The sequence below is a fragment of the Leucopleurus acutus genome (assembly GCF_964270905.1).
Source record: "Leucopleurus acutus genome assembly, chromosome: 14".
NCBI lineage: Eukaryota > Metazoa > Chordata > Mammalia > Artiodactyla > Delphinidae > Leucopleurus > Leucopleurus acutus.
In genome coordinates, this window is record NC_139156.1 from 31,610,529 (window position 1) to 31,623,195 (window position 12,667).

The 12,667-nt window shown below is 35.4% G+C and overlaps 1 protein-coding gene across 1 annotated transcript in view; it reads right to left on the minus strand.

Moving 5' to 3' along the window:
- CC2D2B (coiled-coil and C2 domain containing 2B) overlaps positions 1 to 12,217 on the minus strand; it is a gene marked incomplete at both ends in the record, with an annotated part of 92,566 nt that extends 80,349 nt beyond the window's left edge. Inside the window, 7 exons of the mRNA XM_082854110.1 lie at positions 2,960 to 3,088; positions 3,189 to 3,325; positions 3,665 to 3,863; positions 7,623 to 7,706; positions 10,391 to 10,456; positions 10,817 to 10,893; positions 12,157 to 12,217. Of these exons, the coding sequence (XP_082710236.1) occupies positions 2,960 to 3,088; positions 3,189 to 3,325; positions 3,665 to 3,863; positions 7,623 to 7,706; positions 10,391 to 10,456; positions 10,817 to 10,893; positions 12,157 to 12,217 (753 nt within the window). The remainder of the gene's footprint in view (positions 1 to 2,959; positions 3,089 to 3,188; positions 3,326 to 3,664; positions 3,864 to 7,622; positions 7,707 to 10,390; positions 10,457 to 10,816; positions 10,894 to 12,156) is intronic.
- Positions 12,218 to 12,667: the final 450 nt, after the last annotated feature.

Genomic DNA, 12,667 nt, shown 5'->3' on the forward strand with positions numbered 1-12,667 from the left:
GATGTTCCAGAACACAAAGAGAAAGAGATTAGGGCAGGGGCAGTATTTGCTAAGATAATGGCAGAGGATTTTCCAAAACGGATGCATAACATGGAGGCATACATTGAGGAAGCCCTAATAGCCCAAAGCAGGATCAGTATAAAGAAAAAGCATACCTTAACATATTACAATGGAAGTCACACCTTAACATATTATAGTAGAAAACCAAAGACAAAGAGAAAAACTGAAAACCACAGTAAGACTGTAAGCTGACTTTTCAGTAGAAACAATGAGATTCAGAAATGAGTGGAAAGTTATCTTCAAAGTGCTAAAAGAAGAATAACAACCAACCCAGAATTCTAGACCATTTACTTCAATGGTGTGCTGGAACTTCTCCACTGGACTCCCAGAATTCCATAATGGCACTCTTGTCCATGGGTGATTGTCAAAATCAGTGTTCTCTGGAGAGAAAGATGGTAGAAAACTCTTATTCTGACATAATGATGATGTCACTCTTCCAGTTTTGCTCATCTCTATCAAGATTGTTTTGGCTATTCAGGGTCCTTAGAAGTTCCCTATGAATTTGAGAATTGTTTTTCTATTTCTGTGAAAAATACCATTGGGATTTTGATAGGGATTGCATTGAATTTGTATATTGCTTTGGGTAGTATGGACATTTTAACAATACTAAGTCTTTCAATCCACAAATACAAGATGTGCTTCCATTGGACAGTCTTTTATTTTTTAAAAAAATATGTCTATAATAGAAAACATTCCCACAAATAAATTTCCAGGCCAAGATGCATTCAGCAGTGAATTCTCCCAAACATTTAAGGAAGAAATAACACCAATCTTATACAATTCTCCCAGAGAAGAGAAAAAGAGGGAACACACCCCAAATTGTGTTGAAGCCAGTGTAACCTAGATGGAAATCTGACAAGAACATTACAAGGAAGAAAAATCAAAGAAAAAGTTATCTCAGGAACATGTATGCAAAAATCCTGAACAAAATATTAGAAAATCAAATTCAGTAATATATAAAAAGAAAATGCATCACATATGGGATTTATTTCAGAAATATTTGAAAATCAGTGTAATTCACCACATTAAAAGTTAAGAAAATACTATTACAATACTTAATAGGCTTAGAGAAAGCATTTGATAAATGTCAACACTCATTCATGATAAAAATCTTTGTATATGTCTGTAATTTTAAAAGCAGGACAACTGGGCTTCCCTGGTGGTGCAGTGGTTGAGAGTCCGCCTGCCGATGCAGGGGACACGGGTTCGTGCCCTGCTCCGGGAAGATCCCACATGCCGTGGAGCGGCTGGGCCCGTGAGCCATGGCCACTGAGCCTCCGCATCCGGAGCCTGTGTTCCGCAACAGGAGAGGCCACAGCAGTGAGAGGCCCGCGTACCGCAAAAAAAAAAAAAAAAAAAAAAAGTAGGACAATTAATTAAAGCTTAAATGCATTTTGCATGGTAAAATGGTAAAAGATTTTCTTAGCAGCAAAAAGTTTTGGTGTATTTTTAGAAAATCCTGAAAGAAATTTGTGAGTGGTATAAAGATATAAAAAACATATAACAACATAACGAAGACTTTTTTTTCAAATTTTCTAGTTTCTCTGGGAAAGAAATAGAAACTGTGGAGAAGAAAAGAGAGCATATATCATAAAGAAAGAAGATCCTCACATGTTACAGAAAGAGAAAGAGACCTCCAAAAGTATAAATCTCTTCAGTTTAGGGAGAAATCTCATTTCCTACGGAGGCTGAGAAGTAACAGCCTTATAAGGAACTAAGTGCTCTTGCTGTTAAAATGTTGCAGTTACTGGAATATGCAAGAAACACAGAACTGCAACTGTAAAGAAAAAGCATTAACTACAGAAGGCATATAATTACTAGAAGAGGAGAAGTAACTCACAGGTTTAAAGCAACAGAGGAAATAGAGAATGAAGTCCTGTAAGTACAGATGACCCTTAAACAACATGGGTTTGAACTGAGCTTGTCCACTTGTACACAGATTTATTCAATAATTACAGTATCTATATTTTCATTTTACAGATCTTTAAATTAACTAAGTGTGGGGAAAAGTTGGTGTTCGATTAGAGATCACAATGTGTGGAATCAAAAGAACTAGGGTTTGAGTCCTGAGTCTACCCAAACTGTCTCAGCTTCCTGCCTTTGGATGAGCAAGTTATTAATTTCTTTATTTTTGAGGCAGAGAGAGCAGTACGCAGATTTTTGACTGCATGGAGTTGGTGCCCCACTGCTGCATTGTTCAAGGGTTGACGGTATTTTTAGGAAGCATTATTTCCACTTTGTATCTACCTACAGCCATATTTCCTATATATGGAATGGTTAATGCAAGTGGTTGAGCAATTAGGTTTTTGTACAAAATTCTTATTTAAATTTTTTCAAGCCAAATTTTTAACATAACTATTTCTGTCTAAATATTTCTTCTCATTAGGTTAATGGACTGCTAATTTTCATAATGTCTTTTGGAATACACATAAATTAGTTTAATTATAAGTATAACATATATTCATTTCTGAAATTTAGAAAATAGAAAAGAGTATAACAAAGAAAATAAAAATAATCCTATGTCCTACTATCCAGAGATAGTTATTAACTATGACATATTTTCTAGTCTTTTTATCTACATACACATATATATACGTACTTATTCATTCATTGATAAATTCATTCATTCATTATCTATTTTTATAAAATTAGGATCATATGAAATTTTGCATTCTGCTTTTTTTAACGTTACATTTTATTTTGCGCACTTCTCCATATCATTAAATATTCCTTGAAAACATAATTTTAATGGATATTTAATATTTCATCATAGTTTTGCCTTTACTAGACTTACTAATATCTTTAAAAGGTGAATTAACACCACAAAAATAAGTATATAAGTTATAATTGATATTACCAGAATTCTAACCATAATCATAAATAAACTGTTGTTGGTTACCGTCCTGTATATGGTCTTCAGTGCTGGATTTAAAGGTTTCTTACTTATGTTTAGTCTGAAATTCCATGACCGTCTAACAGGTGAAGGTAATGACATTATTTCTCCACTTTCTTCAAACCAACACTTCCCCTATCAAAAATATTTAAGAATATAGTAAGTAAATATTACACTAAAAACAAATGTCACACACCACCAGTGAGTGGTTTCCCTTGTTAGCTAGTGAACTTGCCTCTTCTAGTTTAAGCAGGCGATTTTCCATTTTGTTGCAGGCCTTTTTATATATTTCTGGCTTTTTGTGAACATAGAATCCTTCTTCTTCTAAAATGCGTGGCATCATATCTTTTGGCAGTTTAAGTTGGTTGATCACTTAATAACAAAACATAGATATTACTTTAAAGTCCAAAATATTAAACTGGTAAACAAGAAGCAAAAGGGAACTATCATATACTCTACCACTAAAGCCTAGCAGAAAGTCTATACATACATACACACACACACACACACACACACACACACACACACACACACACAATGAATGAGCTCTTTAAATCAATTCCCTTTAACTCAGAGAAAGCATGAAGAACAAATATAGAAAATTTTCTATAATCTTAAATCAGTACTTTTTATCTATCCAGCATACAAAGAAGCTATTATCCTACAATATGATTCATTAATGACTTGAATATTTTCTTGTAAAAACTTTACCCGGAGAATTGCTTGGAACAAAAATATTTGCCTGTTGTTTTTTTACTTGTTCTTGATCATCTTCATAATCGGCAGCCTTTACTTCAAGTAAATCTAGGAAAATGACTTCTTCCATAAAATCTTCATCTCGGCCCTCAGCAAAGTTTTGTAAATTATCACCAAGTGAAAAGTGTTTGTGGTAACTATCATTTACTGATCTCTGTTGAATACCAGAAAGAAAAATAAGTATACGTGTTTGTCCCCAATGATTAACAGGCAGATAAATGAAAGGTACTAGAAGCTTGCTGTGAAGTCTTTCTGATCTATGCCACCCAGTTCAAGTTCAAGCTGAAACTGTTTGACAATGAAATTTCATTGAACACAGAGGAACTCACTTAAGGCTTAATATTATAAAATATGATTTTTCCATAGCCCTTCATTGAAATTCTCAATGAAAGACTACTGAAAAAGAACTACAATTCAAGTCTCTCCTCTCCTATGGAAAATGTTCTGAAATATTGGACTATGATATTTCAACTGTTGAGAATTCACAGTGCAGGGCAAAGTCTAGAGACATCAAGCCATGTGGTCTTCAGCCCCATTTTTTTCCACCATTCAGAAAGAAGTACTACCTAAGGTGATGTGGAGTAGTCATGCTGTTTTCTGGATGATATTTAAGAAAAAAAAGAAAGAAAAGTAAAGATACAAATAGAAGTCTGTGGCAGTGTGATTGAATATGATACATTTCTGAAATATGATATATAAAAGTTACAAACAATCTGAATGTAGGTATTGAAACAGATATATTACTAAATATAAAAATGTATACTTTTATATTATATCAGAAATTTTATATGAGTCTCTTCACAAAAAATATTACCAATTTATTTTGGATGACTTTAGTTGTCTAACTTAAAATCTACATATGTTGAAACAGAGAAGGAGACAGAGTATGTGAGTCATGCAAATAAAAACCCCTTAATTTTCAAAAACATACATTTAGGGGTAAATAATTAAATTAAAAGAATTAATAATAGAATTTCATTGAATAGATAATCGTAGATGGCCTTGATCAACTCTGACAAAATTAAGTGAGTAACGTGGTTAAGCATCACCTAGGTTCATATCAAGTCATCACATCATCATACCTTCCCTATATCCCTGTCATGAAATCAAGAAAGTATTTTATATCCAGAAATCTTTGTGGCATCATTTTCAGAAGTCTAACAAGATATGACACCGGCACCTAGGAGCAAGATTTGGGGGATCTTCACATAGGGGATCTCTTTGAATATTCCAATCACAGACAAAGAGGGGCTCTTTGCTCCTGCTGGAGGTCCCATTACCAAGCTACCTTCACCGCACCCCTGGTGTGGGCCAGGGCTTTTAACCTGCCTTCAGAGCTGAGGTCTGCCCTGATGGCTGAGTCATGTCAGGCTCTCATCTTGGATGCCAGCCTTTTATTTATAACCATGTAGGTCTCTTTCATGAATCCTACCCCACTACAGCTACCCATATGTTTAGCCTGAGACAAGCTATGATCTCAACCAATATAATCACCTTCCTGGTCTTCACTATGCAGCTCACAGCAGACCAGTGTCTGTGCTGTTAGCTGTTGTGTGACAGGAAGCATGCAGTCAGAAGGCAACCACCTAATTTTCCATGCATAAGTCTAAATGAACGCACCTGAATACGGTGTGGTTAAAAAAAAAAAAAAAGAGAGAGAGAGAGAGAGAGAGAGAGAGAGATTCTCCCCTTTCTCCTAGTAGGAAGGAGCCACAGTCACACTCAGCCTCCCACAAAACAGTAGCTTTCTCCTCCCTGTGATGAGGACAGTAGATTCCCATTGTCCACAAATTTACCAGGTGCAGGGCAGATGGCTTTTCCAAACAACTTCTCTAAACAACCCACATCCAAGCCTGGACTTCCTTGTGCCCAGTCTACTTGCCCACTGACCTAATTTCTCTCATGTCTTCCCTGTGAGAAGGAAAAGAAGGAAAAGCAGCCATAACCACAGCGCTTCGTCCTGGTGCCCTCTGCTGGGTGGACCTTCTCGTTTCCCCTGAAAAGCCCACTCCTTAACCCATATCATGGGATTCTGGGGTATCACGTGACTTGGCAGAGCATGTGCATGTTTGATACTCATTTATTCAACATTCACTCAAATACGGAGTGCCCGATATGTTCAAGGAAGAAAATAAACAAAGAGCCAGAAATACATGCGAGGTGGTGATAAATGTCATAAAGAAAAATGATGCAAGGTAAGTGGCTAGAGAATACTGGGATGGGGGGTTGGGGGGTTGGGGGGTTGGGGGGTACTATTACATAAGGTTTTCAGGCACAGTAGTTTTAATTATGTGTCATTTGAACAGAGACCCAAAGGTAGTGAGGGAGAGAGCATGAGGATAAGAGAAGAGATTTCTAGACAGTTAAAAGGTACAAAGTCCCTGAGGCAGGAACAGGAAGGAGGCCAGTATGGCCGGAGTTGGCTGGGAGAAGGGGAAACTAGTGAGAAAGGAAGTCAGAGAGGTACTAAGGGGGCCGTGGAAGCCCCTATAAGGACTTCAGCTTTTTTTTGAGATAGGAAACCATTAAAAGGTGTTAAAAAAAACATTCTGTCTTAGATTTTAACAGAATCACTCTGACTACTGTATGGTATACCAAATAGACTGTTGGGGCAATAGTAAAAATAAAGGGAGACTATGGCAATGATCTGGATGAGAGGTTATGGCCGCATAGACTAGGCTGTGCCAGGGGAGGTGATGAAAAGTGGGCTGGGTTCTGGAAGTGGGTTGGATACTTTGAAGGTAAAACCAACAGGATTTGTGACAAACTGGATATGAGGCATGTGAGTAAAAGAGGATCCAAGGATGACACCAAGGTTTGGCTGAGCAATTGGAAAAATGGAATTGCTATACTGTGATTCTATTTATATAAAAGTCTGTGTGTGCATATATGGGTATAAGCATAGAGAACAGTATGAAAAAATGGTAATAGTGGTTTATCTCAGAGCAGTGGGATGTCATATGATTTTTATTTTCTTCCTCATGGTTTTCTGCATTAAGTTTTTATAATGTATATAATAAATTTGTTATATTTTTTAAAGATAAAGCTCTTTTCTGTGGAACAAACAACAACAAAAGGAACGTAAAGACTGGAGCAGGATACAGGATTCAAAGAAAGGGGAATGGAAGAGACTGAGAAATAAGTAGAAAGGCAAAGCGGGGTCCAAGAGAAATTCAAAAGGAGGACCTGAAGGATTTGGAAATGACTGGGAGGTGTCAGAAGATACTGGGTAGAACTCTGGAAATACAGGAGGGGGCTCAAGGAAACTGTAGAGAGATCTGAAGGTAGAGAGGAATGGAGAAAGTTGAGAGGAATAGGAGCAGAAGGGAGACCAATGAGACTGACAAATCAGGAGACGGGAAAGACTAGTGAGACTGATTAGGACTGGAGGAAAGGACGGCCCTAGAATTAACAGTGGGCTGAAGAGTTTGGGAAGAACTGACAGAAATTAGAAGGGTCTGGGATTGTACAAGGAGAGATGAAGAACGGGGAATCAATGAAGAGTAATAGAGATTACGGAGAACAACGTGGGCACTTGGAGAAATGAACAGGAAGAACAAAAGAAAACACAGGCTTTGGAGCTGATAGCCTGTACTTCTCGGCTCTATCAGTTCTTACCCCTGTGTGCCTATTTCCTCACCTATAAAACAGAGATGATAATAATGCCTACCTCACAGGGTTATGATGAGGATTGAAAGAGATAATCCACATTAAAAATTTAGCATATCACTGGGCATCCAGTAAGCACTCAATAAATGTTAGGAATTATTATTATGAACAGCTTCTCAATTCAAAGAGAAGGCAGCTCAATAATAAAAATTTCACCTCCTATCAAGTATTTCATTCTATGCCTTTAATAAAGAGTTATTTTTCCTGAGAATGAGGGTGTAGGAGGAAGGGAAACAAATCCAACCTGCTCTGCAGACTGGCCTAAAGTTGAGTCTTCTTCACCACTCAGAATAAAACACGAAAGACCTTCATCCAGTGAGACTTCAGTCTGCAGGTTAAACAATGGAAAACCAGTATTCAGTGTTGAAGTGAGAGCTTTTTCTGCTTTTAAGGGAAAGAAGTAGTTTTCTGTAATATGGTAATAGTAACTATCTTATTCAAGAACAAAAAGCAGTAGGAGAGATAGTTTCAAGTTAATATTTAACTTTGAGTCTGTTTGGCTCATGAATTATTTTTGTATTTTGTTTTGTTTTTAAGGTCCGGTAACTGTGATTTAAAAAAAAAAACACAATAAAATTGCAGCATTATTTCCAATAGCCAAGGTATGGAAGCAACTTAAGTGTCCATCAACCAATGAATGGACAAAGATACACACACACACACACACAATGGAGTACTATTCAGCCATAAAAAGAATGAAATCTTGCCATTTGTGACAAAATGGATGGCCCTTGAGAGCATTATGCTAAGTGAAATAAGTCAGACAGAGAAAGACAAATACCATATGATCTCACTTATCGATGAAATTTTAAAAAAGCAAAACAAAAAATCAAGCTCACAGATACAGAGAACAGACTGGTGGTGAACAGAGGCAGGGGGTGCAGGGGGCAGTAGGCAAAATGGGTGAAGGGGGTCAAAAGGTACAAACTTCCAGTTATAAAATAAGTCTTGGGATATAATGTACAGCACGGTGACTAGTTAATAATGCTATATTGCATATTTGAAAGTTGTCAAGAGAGTAAAGCTTAAAAGTCCTCATCACAAGAAAAAAACTTTTTTTTTGCAACTATATATGGTGACAAATGTTAACTAGACTTATTGTGATGGTTTCCCAATATATGCAAATATTGAATCCTTATGTTGTACACTTGAAAGTAATATAATGTGTCAATTATATGAAAGTAATATAATGTGTCAATTATATCTCAATTAGAAAATTTCTTAAATTAAAAAATTAAAATATAGGGTCCAAATCTTCTCCATCTTCCCGATCTATCTCTTCACTCTAGTCAGAGTATTGAGAGCATTACCTTACGGTTAGATCAAAATGTGGACTCAGGGCAAACTCTTTTCTCTCCCTGTTTTTGGGTGCTCTCATGTATGAATGCACTCACACACAAGTACCACCCCACCCCACCAATAATCTTTTGTGAACTTAGAGATAATAAAAAGTATTAAAAGTGGCATATTCTTAGTGATGAACTTGCTTGTAAGTAGGCTCTCATTTTTCAATACTGTAAAGTCTGAATCTTTCAATTATAAATCACCTATCACTTCTTTGTCACACACATTTAAATGCACTGTTTTTAGAGAGGTTTGAGAGAGGAATCGAAGGAAGGAAGGGAGGGAGGGAAGGAGGGAGGAAGGAAGGGAGAGAGAGAGAGAGAGAGAGGGAGAGGGAGGGAGGGAGGGAGGGAAAGAAAGAAGGAAGGAGGAAATCTGCTAGTTCCTAGGAACTGAAGAATTCAAAAATATGTAAAATACAAAAGCTTATCCTACATCCTGTTTGTATCTACAATATCGCTGTCCCATTAACTTTAAAAGTTATGTACCTTTCAACAATACTGATATATAAACTGTCCATATATACTTTTACTTCCCTCTGTCTCTGCTCATTGAAAAATCATTTGCTAAAATCCTCAACTTCCTGAGCAGATATCCCTTCCTAGTAGTTTGTAATGGAAACTCTTAGAAGCCAATTTCTCTTCCTTTTTACCCCTTTTCTTGATATTCAGTGGACTTATCTTGATAAACTTCCAATTTTTTACTATTCATAGTTAAATTAAATCCAAGTTAGGCTCATTTTTATTCATTTGTTGAATGAACAACATGTATACAATCATCTTTTTTTAGTCTGCTTTTACTATTAAATTTAATTAATTTTTACTAAGCACCCAAGAGGGACCCTGCAGAGAAGACAAAGATGAGTTTTTTAAAAACCCGAGATACACTCCTTACATTTTAAAAGTTGAGAGTATTTTTTAAATACTCTCATTGCTTATGGCAGAAATGACTAGTTGTTCATTGCTGTCTTTTCTCCCATTTCTAATAATAGAACTTACTTTTAGCTGGATACCGAGACATTGTTTCCCACATTCCTTTAGTGGAAATAATGTGTGCAATTTTCAGGTCTTGTCCTGTAAGAGATCAATCTGCAATCCTATGGTTCTCTTCCTCCTCCCTCCCCTTTGGTTAGCAAATGAAGACACAGTTGCTTTGCCATTGGACTCAGAGATGGAAACTAAGTGTTGAAGATGGCAGAACTCTCCTAGTAGCCTGGACTACTTATCTATTACACTAGAGAGAAATAAAACTTCTATCTTAATTAAGACATTTTACTTTGAATCTTTTTGTTAAAGCTGCTTAGCCTTTACTCTAAATAATGCAGTTAGCCCAAGATGTGAGTGATTTTGTCATTTGAAGTTTCAAATATGTGATTACACATTGTATTTCAGAACAAAATCTGTAATTCGGGGATCACCTATAATATTTTATTATAATTTTTTAAGATAAGAAATAATATCAAGTAGAAATAGAGAGTGATTAAATATTGGCATGAGAGATCTTTTTGGAGTGACAAAATGGTCTAAAATTGGATTATAATGTTGATTATATATTCTGTAAATTTACTAAAAATCATTGAATCATACGCTTAAAATGGATGAATTTTCGCTATGTAAAGTACACCTCAATAAATCTGTTCTAAAAAGTTTTTTTAAAAAAGTTATTCACCTTAGACCACTGATATATCTTATTATCAATGAGAAGCTGAGTTGAAGATTTTTTGCCTTGATTAATCTGAAACACAATGTAAATAAATAGTATGGAAAACTTAATGTTCACAGATATAGACATAATCATGTTCATAAGTCTTCTGTCCAAAATGGATAAAAACAAAAACTTCTCAATGTTTTTCTTTTAAAAAGTATATACATGTTTTCTCCTGAGATATCAAATTTAGTTACCATAACCAAATCACTTAACTTTTCTTGGCTTCAAGTTTGGAAATAGAAAGCATGGAAAATAACTTGAAGCTTTTTGGATTTAAGGAGCTATATTAAAATAGAATTTTAGCTCTTTTTGATAAAGAAAAGTTTATCATGATATATGTTGATTTAAACAGTAAATTTGAAAATAGGAAAGAAAAAATAATATTACCTTGGCATTTTTTAGCTTTTCTCTTACTTTGCCTCTCAGAGTTTCTATTATGTCTTGATTTTCTTCCACATTTAAATCTATCAAGAAGCCAACATAATATGGAGTTCATGATACTTTCTTATAATATAATTAAACAGCAACAGCATCAAAAGTACTTATTAAATAGCTAAATAACATGCATTTCTTTGGATCATGACAATTATGAAGACTGGGTCATTGCCCCATGAGAGCTTAGAACCTAGAAAATAAAGCTTAGAAACTTCCCCCTCTTCCATCTGGAATAAACACTCATGCATGGTCAGGACTGAATTTTGTAGTGAGGCTAAAAAAAAAAAAAAAAAGGTTCAGGTAAGCAAACCTTTATCTTTTTCCTTTTAGGAAAAAAATCAATGAAAACAGTAATATTCTATATAAAGTGCTCTATAGTCCACAGAATATACAAATATCAAAACCAGTTTACTTCAACTTGATTAAACTGAAGAGGAAGGAATCTGAAAAAAAAGAGAGGTAAGTCTCCAAGCATCCATTCTAACTACTATGTCAGTTTTGTAAATTCAGTATAATACTGCCAGCTCTTAGAGGAAATGAAACAGTCTTGCTGGGTATAAAGAAGGCTCCAGCTGCTATGTGTACTCCAAACCTCATGTTATTTTCTTCTCATCCACCAGATGATCTACTGTATGGATTGAGAAAGACAGGGGTTATGCAGTCCTAGGTACGATAGAAAATGGAGGACCTACTGGTCATTTTGCCTTGTAGTTTTCTTTTTCTTCTCCCTGCCTTTGAGTAAAGGTTAAATAGAAAATGGTGGAAATAAAGGGTAAGCATAAAGCTAAATCAGTATCGGTCATGAGAATCTTCATTCTTAATTGCAGTATTCCATGATAAAATTTAAAAATTATTAGTTGGTTTGTTTATACCCTATTCCCAGAACTTAGAAGGACAGATGGCACATAGTAGGTGCTTAGTAAATATTTGCTGGATAAGTGAAGCAGGAGTCAACCATTATTTATATACTTTTCTCCCTGAGACCTGGAAACTTCCTGAAACAGGTTCTATATCTCTGTATCTTGATGGTGTAACATAGTCTGAAGAACGAGAAGATTCTCCATGTTTGCAGAGAGAGAGAGAGAGAAAACAAAACTTAGTTTTATTACATTCACTGACTTTACCATTATTTCCTTATACCCACTTGTATTATATAGGAAGTTTAGTTTCTGTTTGAACTTATCCCTTAAGAAACTGTGTTCCCAAATGAAACCCTGGGATAGGATTAGTCATTTATATCTTTTAAAAATAAAGTCCAACAGTATTAGAGCTGTGGTATACTTATTGAGAACCTTTCTGGAGATGCTTGTCTACATTTTCTTCTACTGCAATGTTATCTGTGTCTTCTGACATCTGCAAAAAAAAGGGGGGAAGCGTTACCTTGTATCTTTTTGTTTTGGCATTTAACATCTTTTCATAGGTTTATCAGCCCTTTGAAAGTCATCTCCTTTAAAATGACAATTCATATCCTTTGCCTGTTTTCTTAAATTTCATCCTTTTATCAATATGAGCTCTTTATATATGATAGATTTTTTAAATTAAAAAATTGCTCTCTGTAATATCAAGAAGAACCTTTTAATGATAAAATCCAGTAGATAGTTGTTGGTGTTCATATACTGCCTACTTCATATACCTTTTAGGAGGGTCAAATGAGATCAAACATATGAAAATACTTTGAAACTCAACACTATATCAATGTTAGCTATTACTTGAGTACTCTGTAGCATCTGATAACTTTCTAAAAGCTTTCTATATCCTTTTCCTCTACCCTTATACCTCTCTGGCCACTTATTCCTTGTATCC